Raw genomic sequence first — 17,072 nt, 5'->3', positions numbered from 1 at the left:
TATTCCAAAGAAAAATTGTTATATTGTTGCTCATATGTACTTAGGCCAATGATGATTGCATCTGCACTGACCATGTACAGACTATTTTTCATATCATTATTCCCTAAACAATATAGTATAACAACTATTTACATAGCACTTACCTTGTATTAGGTATTACAAGTAACCTAGAGCAATTTAAATTGAACAGGAGGATGTATGTAAATATATAGAAGGGATTTGAGCATCCTCAGATTTTAGTACCTACAGGGGACCTGTAACCAATGCCCCAGGAATACCAAGGAATGACTGTATTTAAATTCAGTTGCTGTGAAATCCAACTGCTCTGAACCAAAGGCTATTATATCAGTTGATTTTACTTTGAAAAGATAAATAGATGGCAGGAGTGTGGGGGGGTGAGAATTGTTTTCTGGATACAGTGAGGAGTAGTTTGCGTGTGATAGGTGTCAGCATTGGTAGTCGCCTCTCAGTCTATTCCTCGTGTCATCATGGAGCAGGACTAGTGCAAACCGATGCCACACCATTGGAAACGAGTGGCCTCCAAAGCAGTGTGCGCCACCACCCTCCTGGGGGTGTGGGAGGAAAACAGTACAGCCTCAATTTTTATTTTACAAAAGAAAACAAGACAAAAAGCTTTGCTAATGATACTGCATGGATTGGCACCGGGGCACTTGTTGGTCTGCATGTGAGAGTCACATATTAGAGACATAGAGACAAAATGCAAAGCCGGTAATTTGGTTCGGGTCATGGTCATCACCATTTGAGTCCATTTGCCATGAGATGTGACTCCAGGTCCAGTGCTCTTTCCACTGCAGTTTCCTCTTCTTCCGCCTGAGCACAGGGGACTGAGTTCAGGGGCGGTCGGCCCTGGCTATTAGTCCAAAGGGGAAGGCATGTTCCCACCCTTCCCAGTGCCTGTGGGAGCCAGAGTGGCGACCTCTAGGGCTCCCCCTGGGGGCTTTTCACCACTGACTTGCCTGGCCTGCTCATAGAAGTCCTCCAGCTATACCCCTGTGTGGCTCTGTCTGTACCATCCACTCACTGCTGATGAGAAACTCCCATCTTCTCACGGGTAACAGGCAACACCACAGCGCAGGCTTCCTGTACTGAGCAGCACGTGGCTGAGGGAAAGCCCAAACCTCTAACCAAGCTTTCTGAAGCGAGAGCTCTGGGCGGGAGCCCCCCACCTCCTCTGTCTAGATTTCCCTGTCTCCCTGAGCTCCTTCCACTCTGAATACTCATGTCTGTTTCTTCGGCCTCCTGACAGTCCCTGCATTTGTTACAGCGGCTTGCACAATCATTTTGAGCCTATTTGACATTCTCGGGAAAGAACGGGGAAAAGGATGCTTTTCTTACCAAACAAGGGGAAGTTGTGTTTGGGGGAGAAAAAGGCTAATCGCAGACTAACGGGGCGGCTGTGGTGAATAGCACCATTGAGAGTGCGGGCCGAGGATCTTGCACCTGCTGATAGCAGGTTTTCCTGTGCCGATGAAATCCCAGAGGCCGCGGGCATCAGCTGGGCTTCTCTTTTGAATTCAGTAAGGAAAAGTAGGCTGTGCGACCAGGTACTTGCCTCCTTTCATGGCAGCGAGGTAACCACAGTGGCAAGCATGTGGCAGTCTTTGGAGATGGCCCTTCCGGTGGCCTTGAAACTGACATTCTGACAACCAGGGAGGACTTTCACCTCCAGAGGGACTTGCGTGGGCAGCGGCAGGCCTGCTCCTGGGCACTTTCAGTTCCTAAACCCAGGGATGGACATTGATCAGAGGAGACCCTGGAGAGGTGAGAAGATCAGAAAAGGGCTCTGACAGCAGACCCTGGAATGAGAAGGCAGAGGGAAGAACCTGGAGTGAGCCCGGGACTTTTCTGTTCAAACCAGAGAAAAATATTACTCTGGGCCATCATTAAAAGTCGTTTTAAGTGCGCTATGCTAGGTGGTTAATTTTTCCTCACAGATGCCTGGGTTGGAGTGATGGCTTGCTGGCTCTTTGCCACGCTGGCTTAGCTCCTTGTTCCCCTCTAAAAGCAACGAAATTATTTAGAGTTAAGTTGCAAGAAAGCAGGAATAATTTTCTTTGGCTGAAAGACATTATTTGTGTAATCGCCGCACACACTCTCAACCTTGTTTTGCTCCATTCTCATTTTTCTTTGCTCGTCTTGGCAAAGCTAGCTGGTAGGCGGAGGGCAGGCACATAGGGGTGTTTATGCCAAGTCCATTTTCTCTCTTTCATTGTCTTCCCTTTCCTTAAGCTTGGAAGCAAAATATGTCCCTTTGGAAGCACAACGTGGTGGCATAAGTGCCTGCTATTTCCTTCAATGGTGGTCTTAGTTTTCTGCCATAGTCTTCTCCGGGTGGACCACAGGGATTGGGCTTCCTGAGCCTTCCAGCCTGATATTCCTGCAAAATCACCAGGAAGAGGGCCTCCTGTGAGCCATAGGCACCTGGGGCCAGGGGGCCAGGCATTGTCCGGGAAGAGATAACAACCCTGCCTCCGGGCGGGAACATTTCCTGAACCTTATTGTGCACAGTGCAGGCTCAGCTCTTCTTTTGCAGCTGAGCTGGTGAGAAGCCCTGGGGAAGGGCCCTGGGTCGAGTTGGATATTAGTGAAATTAATTCCCTTCTGCTCAGGAGAGCGGCAGTGGTGGAGCATGCTAATTGCTTCAGGCAGAAAGGACTCCTGGCGCTGCTGGGGTTTGTAATAGAAGAATGATAAGTAAGGCAGCCAGAGGAGGAAGTGTGGAGGGCCGCTTGGTAGGAGTTTCATTGATTTAGCATCTGTAGGAAAACCTTCTTTAAACCAATTTTTTTTTTTCTTGGATTGGTGAACAGGAGAACATTCAAAACCAAGACAGATAGCGGCCAACTGGGAACGCCGGGCCGCCTGGAATAGCTTAGGCTGCTGTTCAATCATTTCCCCAAACAGGAAACCACAAAATATTAGAGATTAAGGTCACTAGATCATTGGGAAAAGAGCATAACTTCGTCTGCAAAGTATTATGATGGGTTGTAAATGGGCCAAAATATAAGCATAAATCTTTCGTCTGAAAGCGCAACAACAAAAAGCTCGCCTTCGCACACAAGCACGGTTTGCTTTCCCGCTCTGCCGAGAGACCAAAGCCGCCTCCTGCGGCATTTCAGTCATTTTCCTAAAAGTAGCCGCACAAACGGGCAAACACAGGGAACGGTTTTGTGTTCTTTTGATTTGGTTTAACAAAGAAGTTAAAGTTTCTATCAGACAGTAGCCCGCACATGATTTATTTCCATCCTTCTGCCTCGAGACTGGAGGCAATGACATTTACAACAAAATGCACATTTATATACATTTCTGCCCCCAGCCCCCTCTTTCAAGAAGCCAGTTGTGCGGGACCATTGCAAGCCCAGATGTCTCTTTCCCCATTGAGTAGCATGTGGCACCCCCTAACTTACTTGGAGTCCAAATCTGAGTTCTGAGGGCACGGGATCTTTTCAGTTGCCTCTGCAGGTAAAGTGGTGAGCAGGTATTGTTTTGCTAACAGTGGGTTGCTTTATGTCTGCCCAGAAAATACCTTTGAAAGGCACACACTGTGCAAAGTAAGGGTTCAGCATCCTCTGGTTCTGCTCATTAGGTCTCTACTGGGGAGAATTTGTTCTTGCTGAGAGAGGGAAATGTATGAATCGACTACTGATTTATATACGTCCAGAGCTTGAAAAGTTGGTGGTTAAATGATTAGATTTTAGGAAGATGCACGTGGAACAGACTTTGGTTGACCTCTCCTTTAAGGAGAACTTAGAGAACGGAAGGGTGAACTTGCCTTTCCTCTTCGGATTAGTCACTGTTTTGAAGAGTTAAAAAAAGTTTGGAGCATCATCAGGGCAGAGGTCACATGCTTCCCTATCTGTCCCCTGAGCGCCTAATCCTTAGGCGCTTCATAAATATTTGCTGCTGAGTAAGTCGACATTTCATAGGAGCCGAGTAAACAAACAGACACGACACATTCCTTATGTAAGTCATGGGCTCTTCTCCCACTCAGACAAAAGGCCACACTTCCCTTCCATTTTGGATGGAAGTGGACTTCAGCTGCCTGAGGATCCAGGAAGGAAATGAAATCAATGAACAGTGTTGGATTGAGACCTATTGATCTTTCTGTTTGCTCATGACAAAGTCATGGATACGGAGAAATATTTTTCTCTTTGAAGAAAAATAATAGCATAAGCACCAAAAAAATGGCAACTGCCCTTGTACCTATGGGGGTGGAGGGGAGGGGGGAGGCACTGAGGAAGGGGTGGGGTTGTGTGTAAGAGGGGCAGCTCAAGTCCAGGGTTAGTCACTGTGGCCCAGGGGAAACATGGGCCCAGCAGGGTCAGATCTCCTCGTATTTGAATGCTGGCATCTAATTGCAAAAACTGTGCCACGATGTAGACTCAGTGGATAGATCTGCAAGGCCTCAGGCAGCCAATTTAAAAACTCTGCACTCCACTATCGCAATGTAATTTTCAGATTAATCTTCATAAGGAGTAACAAAACCATTGATGAAACCCTGCTCTTCAAGTGACAGGACATTTTTACATCTCGTATCCCATGTGGCCTTCATAACAACTCTACTACATATGTATTTCACTTCCTAGAGGAGAAAGTTAAGGCTAAGAATGAGTAGATGCCATGTCAATGTCACCCCAGATGCACAGGCCCTGGGGGCTGAGCCAGGGCTGGGCTTCAAGTCTTCTGTCTGCAAGTGTAATACTACTTTCATAAGGCCCTGCTGTTTGTTTTACCAAATTTATGACCTCATGCCGTTGTGTTAGAATTCGAGCTCCTTATTCGTAAATCACAATTGTAATCCACAGGTGACATTTCTTTTGGAAATTGTGCAGCTGTTTGAATAGCTATGTTGAGCTCTTTAAATGTGGTGACAATAATAATAGCTAGCATTAATTGAGCATGTGCTGTGTGCCTAGGACGCAAAGAGCTTTACATGCATATGTTGTGTAATTCTCCCAGTGACTCTCTGTCCTATATGTTTCCCTTATACCCATTTTACAGATGAGGAAACGGAACTCTAGACAGGCTGAGTAATTAATTAAGGTAATCTTATTAGTAAGTAGCAGGGCTATGATTCAAAACCCAGACACAGGGCCTGTGCTCTTAACTATAAACATGTATCCTTCATTACAAGCAGGCACACTTATCATTAGGTTTGCTCCTTGCATGTGGAATTACAAATACAGATACACGGCCTGATCGATGTGTTCTTTCGGGGTAGTGACTTGGGCAGGGAGACAGTGGGGAAGAGAGGTTAGAATCACAACCTTTTGGACTCAGGCAGATCTGAACTTGAATCTGTCACCAGTTGGCTCACATCCCTGCACCTCTGTCTCCTTGTACCTAAAAAAGGGGAACTACCTCCTGCCTTTTGGGGCTGTTATGAAATTGTCATGGAAGTAAAATGGTTAGCACATTTCCTGTAACATAATAAGGACGAACATGTTCAATTATTATTCAAAATATCCTTTTCAAAGCTATACTTTTACCATACTTTCCTAGCATTTAAATATGGGGAAATTCCTTGTGATTTTGAACCCCATGCTTCAAAATTATAAGTTCCTTTAAAAAGAGTACTTGGTGAACTTATGGCTCTGACTACCAGGAAAGTATTTCTGAGACGCTATACCCGACGTGTGTAAAAGTCCCAGGGAGAGGTGTGTTATTTCAGGAGTTTGAATATATAGAGTTCAGGTTTACCCTGGCTGGATTCCCTCCTACCATAGGCCTTTGTCCAAAAGAGTGCGCTTGGCAACCAAGTAGTGAGCACAAAAAGACCATCTATACACACTGGGGGTTTGTTTTAGAAGAAGTGCTTTGTTGAGTCAAGTCATTATCAAATGATCAACCTGCCTAAAAATGAAGAGGACCTAACAGTCACTGGACTCTCAGTTTGTATCAGGCCCTGTCCTAGGAGCTGTATGCACATCACCTCATTCATCCTCGCTGCAGTGGGATGGAGGTTTTACCATCTTCACATCCAGGAAAGGGCACTGAAGCTCAGGGAGGTTAAGCCCGGGTCCAGGGGTTCCCTGTTTTGCATGCTGGGGCCTGTGTGCACTGGCCTGGCGGTGCACGCGTTTGGATGGCGTGCTCTTAGCAACATAAACAGTTCTGGTTACTTGAAGCATAAAAGGACTTGATCAGAAGACACGAGAGGTCACAGAATTCACAGAAAAGCTGAAGAGCTGGAGTGAAGAGGAAAGATAGGGACCAGGAAAAAATCTGAGCAGATTCATCAGGGAGGCCTAGCTTAGGTCACATGCTCATCCCTGGCACAGAAGAGGCGGGATGCTGTGATTGACAGCTCCACTAGGGCTGTATCCTTTAGGGGTTGGGAGGACAGTCCCCAGGAGAAGGAAGAGTGGACCTGGGCAAGCCATAGCAGCAGTCACTCTACAGCATGGCAGAACGCCTAAGGAGAGCAACTGACTATGCCTGGAAGTGTCCATACGTTCTATGGGACGCCAGGCACTGTGCAAGGGCTGCGCACAGACCGGGTGCTCAGGGAGCTTCCTTCTCCAGGAGCTGATGCCGCCCCACAGCAGCTTCACCAAGGCCACTCCCTGCAGAAGTGAGGCGTCTGCCCCCAGCTGAGCAATGCCCTTGCACTCATCCTTGCCCACAGAGCCAAAGTGAGAAATGACGCAGCTATGTCACCGGACTTGGGCACACAGGCCAAGATTGTTTCTGAACTGGAGATGTGAGCTGTGTCATGCTCAACCAACTCTCCGTTTCCAGGGGCACCAAACACTTCGCTGTGGGGAGTCAGTACATGCTTGTTGGTTCGAAGGCCTTTAGCTCTTTCCCTGGGGAGTTCCAGGTACAAATTTGCAAGTCGGGATCTAGGATGCATTCTGGCACCTCGCTGTGTCCCAATTTCCTAAAGCGGAGGCGAACACTTTCATCCCGACCTCGTGTAGCAGAATGAGAATAAAGCCATGTGGACACGAAAGCACTTCAGAAAATAAAGAACATCATAAAAATGCTTTTCTCATCTCTGTCCTTTGACCTCCCCCAAGAAAGATGCTTGTAATCCAGATGACCTAGTGCTGTCTCTTGCAAATGCTTGAATTCTGGAATGAGTCTTTAGGGTCGCCTGTGAACAAACTGAAATGGTGCTTTTTACATAGTTGTCATGAAAAATTGAGAAAGGGTAATATTGGAGTTTCCATAAATTATTCTGTGATAAAACCCATCTTTTGCCAAATGGAGGTGCCTAACCTCTTAATGTTATTGTTTGTTTATTTGTTTGTTTGTGCATCCTAACCACATTTATAACATAAACCTAGAAAACAGTCACGTTAAAACAAATCACTCATACTTAGACTACCCTAACTGCCTGTATTTGATGTTTTCTTCTCCCAAATTGGAAGCATCTTTTTATAGTAATTACAGAGCACAAACCGTGGAATCATAGTTGTTCATTGTTTTTTTTTTAATAAGAAGTATTTTCCATGTATTCACATAACCATCACTTCCAGCAAGCTCACCAGTCAGTCCTCTAAGTGCTGACAGAAAAGAACATTCTCTAAAAGGAGGCCTCACAGCTGACCACCCAGGACACGTGTTTCGGATGCTGCCTGGGAAACCAGCTCCCAGCAGCCCTGTCCCTGCTCCGGGTTTTGTTAGGCTCACTGCTGACAAGGGGAGTGTAGCTCAAGCCTGCATTCATTTCTGTCTCCACTCTGTCTTTAGATCCTGTTGCTTAAAATACCAGCAAGCCTCCGGGGGAGGTTTGCCCCAGACTGTCCCAGTTTTAGCCTGAAAGTCCTGCATCCTGGGAAACTCCTCAGCCCAGGACAAACCGGGACAGCTGGTCACCCTACAAGGAAAAAATGAAGCGAATGTGTGTGTGTAGATCCTGCATAATTGGCCAATGCGTCAGGGCGTATGCCTTGTCCTTAAACTTCTCTGTTAGGATGTGGGTCGCCCACATGTGCCCTTGGGCTTCAGGACCACCCAGCCATGCACTTCACCCACCTGGCTTCTCAGCTCACTGTCAGTGCACCCTGGGATATTTTGCCCACTCATCCAGCCCCACAGGCAACTGGGATATTCCTGTGAGGTCCGACAAGAATAAACGTGACATTTAGATAAAAATAAAAGCTCAGGAATTCTTATATTTAAGGCTGGGGACCTTAAAGGCCAGCCCTGAAATCACTTCACTTGAACATTAATCTGATTTCTGTTTTGGTTGCATTTGACTTATGTGCCCTTTAAAAGTTAAAAATGTTTTCCTTGTTTTGTAAAGGAAGGATTTCCATTTATCCCCACCCCCCCCCCCCAAAGGGGGCCTTCCGCCTGTCACATGCACAAAGTGATGCAGGTCAGCCCTTCACTGCAGCATTCCAGGGAGCTAGTGCTCTGGTTTAGGACCAGTAGAGGCGACCAGGGACGCAGCTCAGGGCTGGGATTCATCTCAATTCAGTTCAACAACCATGCACACTAATGCTGTACATCTTAGCCTGTTTTTGCTGTAATCTGTGGGTTTTCATCCCTTAAAGATGACATCGATTGATGAAATCCCTTAAATCAATTTCAAAATATACTGTTGCTAGCAAGTCCCTACAAGAGACACTCAGAAAGACACTCAGCAAGCTTCATTTTGTGGCCACGGAGAGGAAAACGCCGGAGAGTCTGGTGCATCTCCTAGTGAATCGGCATCTTTTCATTGAGGGCTAGCCGAGGAATTACTTTAGAGATGATTATCTCTGTTAATCAGCTATAATCAGGCCTTCCTAGAATGGTGGAGCATTTAAGCCTTGTTTGCTGGTACAGATCATATATAATTGTTTCCATATTGTCTGCAACACAGCTGTAGGAGTTTTGCCTGGGCCAGAAGTACTCAAGGTCTTTGAGGCAATGTCTTTGAATAAACAATGCAAAATTTTATTGCTAGTGGGGAGTTGAGTTTTCTCAAGATGCTTTAAATCGACCAGGATTTTCCCCTCTGGGTTTCTGTTGAGGGGAGTGAAGTGGTGATGGGGACGGAAGGACATGAAAGACCCGCGTTCTTGCGGCAGAGCCCAGGACTCTTTCATCTTCCCCCGAGTCCTGGCCAGGGCTGCCGGAGGATTTGCAGTGTGTCAAAGTCCCGGGCTTTTTAATTATGTGTGAGCCTTTTAAGAAGCCTGTACCAGGGAGGCCGGGATGGAAACATATGCAATGAAACCTTTTCTATCCAATGTGAGGATTCAACCAAAGGTCTTCACTTGAGCCAAACCAGAGCTTCCAGATAGATGAACGGTGGCATGGAGCTGAGGAACACCCCTTGCTGGGGACAGAGGGACAGTGCCGTATGAGTATTCCTACTGTGGGAGTTGCATAAAAATGGCCTAAGAAGAGTAGAAAACAAAAGAGAAAAGGACTGAAATTAATGGGTTGTATTCATTTTTTTAAACAGTCTCATTACACACATGAGAATATGTCTACCTATCTTATTCATTCCTAATGGTTATATATATATATATATATATATATATATATATATATATTTGACTTTTGGGATAAGGGTTTTCCACTTTGCTTCATGGTTCAGGCAAACATTTTCGATGGTTTTGCTCTATCCCAAAAAATGTCCATACCACAGTTCATTTAACCACTTACTAATCATGGAACCTTTAGATTGTGCTTGAGTTTTTCTTTATAATAAGACTAATGAATATGGTTTCTTTGGGCTTATTTTCATAAAATTCATTAAAAATTCAGGACTACTGAGATGGAAAGTCTCAGCATTGAAAGAGTTTGCGTTAAGTGGGCCTGCAGAGGAGAGTGCCTGTTGCCCTGCTGGGGAGTGCCACAACTTCACCCGCGCTGGGTGCTACCTGGATTCTTTTCCAAGCAAATTGAACATTGTTTGGGAAGAAGAGATAAGAGCTTCCCCAGGGTTGTTTCTATTATAATAGCCATCAAATTGGCAAAAAATACAAGTGAATTCTGGGAAGGAAGGACATTGCTCACTGTTGGAAAATATCTGTCTTATTTAAGAACAGCAGGTCTTAGAAGTTGCATGGCAGACACAGTTGCCTCCAACAAGTAACAAATCTGAGGCACCTGCATCTGTCTGTCTGCCTCAAAGCATTATAGTGGCCATTGTACAATCAATGTGGAGAGGAGAGCCATATGGGTTAACAACCCCCAGGGAAGGCCCAGCTACTGCAGTGCCTGAAAGCCCAGTTAATGAAATGCAGGCCTCGTGAAAATCCGGGGTGTAGTATTCCTCAGCTCTACAAACATGTGGTAAGTACAGTTCTACTCTTTAGCATAGCCATACCTCCGAGCATGTAATATCATCGAGTATTACAGTGCAAACATGTTTGCAACCAAGAGAGGCCTTTAGGTAGATTCCTGTGAAGAATCAAATGTTGGGAGAAGGCAACAGTTGAGACAAGGCTCCAGTTTATTTCAGGTTGTTGATGTGTGTGGCCAACTGGAAGAAAATGACCCCACTGGCCTGTGAGCCAGGCCTCTGGGAGCACCACAGGAGAGAAGCTCAAGGTCCCTTTTCTCCCATGCGTGTGCATGTGCATGTGCACTTTGGCTACCTAGGTAGAGTCACTGGCTTAACTCACTGACTCCTGCATTTGTTCCTGGCTCGATTTCATGTAGGTGCTCATCTACAATGGCCAACTGGACATCATCGTGGCAGCCCCCTTGACAGAGCGCTCCCTGATGGCCATGAATTGGAAAGGATCCCGGGAATACAAGAAAGCAGAAAGAACAGTTTGGAAGATCTTTAAGTCTGATAAGGAAGTGGCTGGTTATGTGCGGCAAGTGGGTAACTTCCATCAGGTAGGAACATGCTTTGGGGCCTTCAGCTTGTGGGAATGGGAGAGTGGGTTGAAAACAAAGCCTAAAAACATCGATTGGGCATGGCTGGCCTCAAGCAGAGGCCCACACCAGCCAAAATGTGGCCTCTGTGGTCCTACTTTCCACAGGGGAAGAGTGGTCTGAGTTTCTGTTGAAGTACACAACACCAAAGTAGGCATTGTTCAGCAGTCAAAAAGAGAATACTCAGCCCCCAAAAAGTGAATCATTAATGAGAGAATTAGTGTATTTGGGAACAAAAGGAGAGCTTGAACAAATTTCATGAGGAAAGGTCAATGTAATCTCCTTTGGCCAATCTATGATCATATTTGTATATTATACCTGGAGCCCAAGACAAAATCTCTCTACCTGATGCCCCTAGTGTGACCTCCCCTTTAGGAATCAGATCAGATATTACTCCTGGCCAAACCTATCCACCCCGCCTTTGTTTGTGGATCTCGGCTCCTCAGGACAAAGCTTCTCCAATGATTACTTGACGGTTGCACTGTTCACATCCAGAAAGTTTTTGGAGAAATTAGAAAGCCCCTCAGCAAGCATTTGCTTAGTCAAGAGAAGAAATTTAAATGTTTTGGACTTCATTTTTATTTCCCTCAATTTTTTATTTGAGGCAACATTGGGACCTCAATTTTGGCTCCCTGGGTATTTGGGATTCTAAATGCTCGAGTTTTCCATTAGGCAAATCCATGCTCCAAACAGAAATTAATCAGACACATACTTCCTTGAAAGTACTTCAATTTGACATAATAAATGAGACTTCACAAAGAATTTCATAGGGGTTACTGGGTTACTTTTACATTAGAAGAATTGATAGATCAAGTAAAATTATGGGTGTTCTAATGTAAAAAGAATAGATTTGCCTACCCCACCCCAGTCATTCTAATTAAAAGCATGTGAGAAATTTAGATATTGCCCAAAATGTTAACTACCTTGATGAACAAAAGAAATCGTTGAAAGACATATTTCTGGGCTCTGGTGAGAGGAATCTCTACTTATAAGAATGTACATAACAAGAGGAGAATTATAAATGATAAAAATCAATATCAGGGCAAATGAATGAAAATCAACTCTTTGGGGAAAGTTGTCATATTAATAGTTAGGCCATTAAGGGCAGACTTGAATGTTGAACGGCCAGGGAGCCATGGACACGTCAGGTGTCCCCCATATGCTCACTGCTTGAGGAGGGTGGCAGCGGGCACACTCGGCATGTCCTCCAGTTCCTTTCATGGCTGCCTCTGCCACCTGTTATTTCGTGTCCCCAGCCCAGCCTGTGAGCGCTGCCGTGCTTGGCATTGCACACGTGTCCCGTGCAGCTCTGTGCATAGAGCAGCCGCTTGGGAGACCAGGTTGTGGCTGCATGTGCCACAGAGGTGGACAAAGGGATTGCCTGCCACTCAGAAACTTGTGGCAAATATCACACGGCGCCCGCTGACCCTTCTCGTGAATGCAAAACACATTGAGAGCTGCCATGGCACTCCCCTGGCTGCCAAAAACAGGCAACAAAGGAACAAGGCCCACATATGTTTGTGATAGGGAGGGTTTCACCACGCAGCATGTCATGTAGGTGATTTACAAATGTTGGCAGAGCTCCTGCCCAAAGTGCTGGGTGGAGGGTGGGGTGGTGGGTATAGATGAGGGCAGAATGGAGGAGGGAAGAGGTCCCATGTTAAGAAAGGCATCCTCTGTCAGGCTGGACTGAGCACACAGTCCAAATGTCAAGCGGCTGATAATGAAAACAGCGGACCTTAGCCATGGACTTGCTTTCCAGCATGAGACACACAGCACAGAAGCATGCATATGTGTCTGCCAAAATAGAAACCGCCCTCCCTGCCAAACCCCACAGCTCTTAACTTAAAAATCGAAACCAAAGTAGACTTATTTTTGGATGGTTCCTTAAAATGCCCACTTAAAGGAGTGACAGCTCCCCGCAGGGAGCAACAGGGTGCTGGGAGAGGGAGCGGGCGTCCCCATGTATTCCCGGCAAGCGATACCCAGGGAAACCAGGCAGCTGCGGCCAGCCTCAGAGGCCAGGTGAAGGGTGAAGGTGGGCGCTCAACCTGGCCGAGAGGGAGCAAGCCTTTGGCATCTGTACCATTCTAACAATTGGACACGGCCTGGTCGTCTGGGGCAGTGGCCTTTTCTGAGCCTCAGTTTGTTCATCTGTAAAATGCCAGGTTTGGACTGAGTTATTGCGAAGACAGCTTCTAAGAAGTAACTGAAATATCTACTTTTTAGTAATGCCCAGAGGGGCACAGTTAGCAAGAAATATAGAATAGCATAGTGGCCTTCAGTGTATATATTTATAGGTATAGATATACACACACACACCCTCTACTAGTATTGACTCAGGTATGTGTTGTGTGTGTGTGTGTGTGTGTGTGTGTATAAATGTATATGTGCATGTGTGTATATGTATATATGTGTGTATATAAGTATATATGTCTGTGTGTATATATGTGTATGTGTGTGTGTGTGTGTAGTCAATATATATTGACTTAATAGTGTTACAGGTAGATCAGAGGGCTAATCCTCTTTCTCCTTGGCTGGTGACAACCCACAGCCATCACTGTCAAGGCCACTTTGCTGCTTCCTTTGGGGTCTTTCTCTGTCCTCCGAATTTCAGAGTTGCTGCCATGGTCTCTTTTTAAAAATATATATTTTATTGATTTTTTACAGAGAGGAAGGGAGAGAGATAGAGAGTTAGAAACATCGATCAGCTGCCTCCTGCACACCCCCTACTGGGGATATGCTCGCAACCAATGTACATGCCCTTGACGGGAATTGAACCTGGGACCCTTCAGTCCGCAGGCCGACGCTCAATCCACTGAGCCAAACTGGTCAGGGCATCCATGATCTCTTTTGATGTTGTCATGGTCTTTGAAATTCAGGACATTTTGTTCTTACATCACTGAATCGTCATCTGAACCCCAAGGAAGTTTTGATGCCACATTTAGAAATATAAATTTGTAATCAGAATAATAGCAACACTGATGACTTTCTTTAAGAACATTTTCCTAGAACAAATTTTATTAAGCTAATATTTTCTGGCAAAAGCATTGAAACCATTACAGGTTTTTCTATCTTTATTTTAATGAAACTATTTTCATTGAAATTAGTTTCCATATGAACATTGAAAGAAAAGGCACTGGTCAGTTTTCATTCTTATCTAACCTCACTGGGCATAGCTTCTGATATTATGCCTTTAGCATAATATCCAACAAGTCTGTTTTCCCTGATTGTAGTTTAAGTCATTGTATTTTTTTTTTTCATTATCAGTTCGGGTTATTCAGTGATTTCAGGATGGAACATCTCAGAGAGGTAACATTTTACAGCTGAAACGACTTTCAGATCTAATGTTCCAGATGGAGAAACAAAGCCCAGAGGTTAAGGGACTGCCCCAAAGTCTCCTACCCATTTCATGTCCGAGCTGAGACCCCAGGCCTTCTGGTTTCCAGTCCAGTGGTTTTCAGCTTCTCAAGGGGACCCACCTCTGGAATGACAGATTGGCAGCAATATGCTAATATATTTAAAATAGGAACCTGCATATGTTAGTTATAATTACAGCAGGCCTGAGAAATAATGTGTTTCCCATCTAGGATTAGCTGTGAGGTCACATAGCTCACCTCCCATAGACAGAGTATCTGGATTTTTAGAAAGTACTAGAGCTTAGTAGATGGTGAGACCAGGTTCATGCACTGGTAGGAAAAGTTATGACTTTATCTGGGAACTTGTGCTAAAAGCACAGATGCTAAAATTGACTAAGATGAGCAGAGAAAACACGGTGGGTGGGCAGAACCTTGAGTATGGAAGAGTATTTGGGGCAGGGCACAGGCAGAGTGCTCAACCCAGTTTCTAGTCTGGAGCCTGGATAATAAAAGCTGGGAGAGAAAGTGGAAGGGGATTGTGGGGCCTCTGTGGTAGGCAAAGGGGTGAGTGTTTATTATATAGGCACTGGGCAGCCATTGAAGGTTGTTGGGGTTTTCCCCAATTTTTTTTTACTGTGGCAAAACACAAAACATAAAATTTACCACCTCAACCATTTTTAAGTGTACAGTTCAGTGGTATTACATATGTTTGTGGGCAACCGTCACCACCATTCATTTCCGTAGCACTTTCCATCTTGGAACACTGAAACCCTGGCCCACTAAATAGTATATCCCCCACCCCAACCCTCTCCCTAGCTCTGGAACCACCATTCTACTTTCTGTCTCCATGTATCTGACTCCTCTAAGGCTCTCAAAGTGGCAGCAGACACCACTTGTCACCATGGAAGGTATGTAAGCACGTGTTCTTTGGAAAGTTTAAAATGTCAGCAAGAGGATGGATTCAGGGTGGAGAGAGGTCAGGGTAGGGGAATCCCTGGGAAACAGGGAATATTAGGAGCTTTATGGGAAGAAAGTGCTCCCGTACTTCCTGAGACCTTCAGCTAGAGGTTGAGTCCAGAGCGAAGGAACCGCCACCCTCAAAGCTTGGTCATTCTTGAGAGTCATGATCAATGGCGGGTTGTCTGGTATCAGGAGAGGAAGGTAGACTGTGGAGTTAGACAAGCCTGGTTTATATGTTAGCTTTGTCACTTACTAGCTTTGGGCTGGTTTCTTGTTCTGTAAACTCAGAGGGAGATCAGTTACTTCACAGGGTATCAGGAGGGCCACTGGAGCATGTGCAAGCCCTCGGGCCTGTGGTCTGCCACACCCCTTTTTGTGACATTCTGGTAGCTCCCCGATATTTTATGTGATTGAATGTACTACTTTATAAATGAGGAACCAGAAGTTTCACCCGAGAAACTTGCTTAAGGCTTTAAATAGTAGTCGTATCTGAGATTTGACAACCCAAACCGACCTTTCCCTTGCACCACTGTGCCTTTGAGGCCGAGAGGGCAGTGGAGTGGGAAGGGGTGGAACACTCGGGTTGGCCAGATGTAGCCCACATGTGTGCCCTTGGGTGTGTAGGAGGTGGTGGTGGTCACAAAGTTGGGTGGAGTGTTGGCAATGGACAGTCTTTGGCAGCGCATCCAGTCCACATGGAATCACTTGTCCCCTACAGGCAAGAGGGTGCCTCCAGGGAGGAGGAGGATGGGGAAAGCATGTTGTGCAGACAGAAAGCATAACTCCAGCTTCCCAGCTGTGCTTTCCTAAAACGAACATGATCTTTATTGTGCTTCTTTGACTACACACAATTAAAAGAATAACCATGGTGCTTTGAGTGGAAGGATTTGAGGGTTTCCTCGGATAATCCACAGAGAGCTGGCCACCTGCCTTTCTTGAATTTCCTGCTGACAGTTCATTTTTTTAAATGATTTTAAACAGCTTTGGGAGCATTATGTACTATTTCTGAAGGAAATAACAGTTCCAGGCAGGTCTTCACCACGTTCTTGATTGCATTGACAAACTCAGAGTAAGCAACAAGCAATAAATGTGACTGGTTGAGAGGGAGTGAGCATTTAAGACACTATGTAATGGAGGAAAGTAACTGCTGGACAGGTTCTAGACAATGATTACCAAATGCAGCTAATTTTCCGGGAAAATGTTTTGGCGTTGTTACAGAAACTGTTCAACAGGATCTTCATCTCTCTCCCAGCCCTGTTCCCTTCCACAAAGAGGGAAGTCCAGATTCATGGGTTCTTTGTCTCCATCTTTTAGACCTAGGAAAGTTCTTCTGTCCTTTTATAGGAATCAGTCTGTGGCCAGAAAAACCAGAACATAGCAATCAACCCACATCCCACATCCTCAGAAGTAAAACCTCCTAGATCTATGGCAGTCATAGGTTGAGTTCTCCAGAAGTAAACATTGAGGCCACGTTTGGGATACAAGATGTTTATTAGGAAGTGACACATGTGAAAGGAAGGGGTGGGAAACCCAGCTGTCGCACAGGCCATCTAAACCTTGGCCAAGCTGCAGGGAACTCCAGAGAGAGTCTTTTCTATCAGTATTCCACATCAGGCCCAAATGACCAGGCCTTTCTATCCCCACCTCACGCAGTCACCAAAGGTGGGTCTCATCATAGGAAAGATTGCTCTGTGCAGCCGAGGGAGACCCCGAAGGGGCTGGGAGCTGGAGGCTTTCTGTTGACTGGACTCCCTGCAGCAGGGCAGCAAGTGCACCTTGGTAGGGAGATCTGATGGTGGGTCTGTATGTCTATCACAATGGCCACCCAACTCTCAGGAGCAGGGCGTTTACCTAAGACCACAGGGGATATTGGTCTTCCTTTGTATTAGGTAAGCTTTC

The 17,072-nt window shown here is 45.7% G+C and overlaps 1 protein-coding gene across 1 annotated transcript in view; it reads left to right on the top strand.

Annotated features, from left to right (window-relative positions):
• CPVL (carboxypeptidase vitellogenic like) overlaps window positions 1–17,072 on the top strand; it is a 103,043-nt gene that overhangs the window by 70,097 nt on the left and 15,874 nt on the right. Inside the window, exon 12 of the mRNA XM_081102797.1 lies at window positions 10,633–10,815. Within this exon, the coding sequence (XP_080958923.1) occupies window positions 10,633–10,815 (183 nt within the window). The remainder of the gene's footprint in view (window positions 1–10,632; window positions 10,816–17,072) is intronic.

This window comes from Myotis nattereri, assembly GCF_964212035.1.
Source record: "Myotis nattereri genome assembly, chromosome: 11".
In the NCBI taxonomy this organism is placed as follows: Eukaryota; Metazoa; Chordata; class Mammalia; order Chiroptera; family Vespertilionidae; genus Myotis; species Myotis nattereri.
This window is presented reverse-complemented; position numbering and strand designations above follow the sequence as displayed.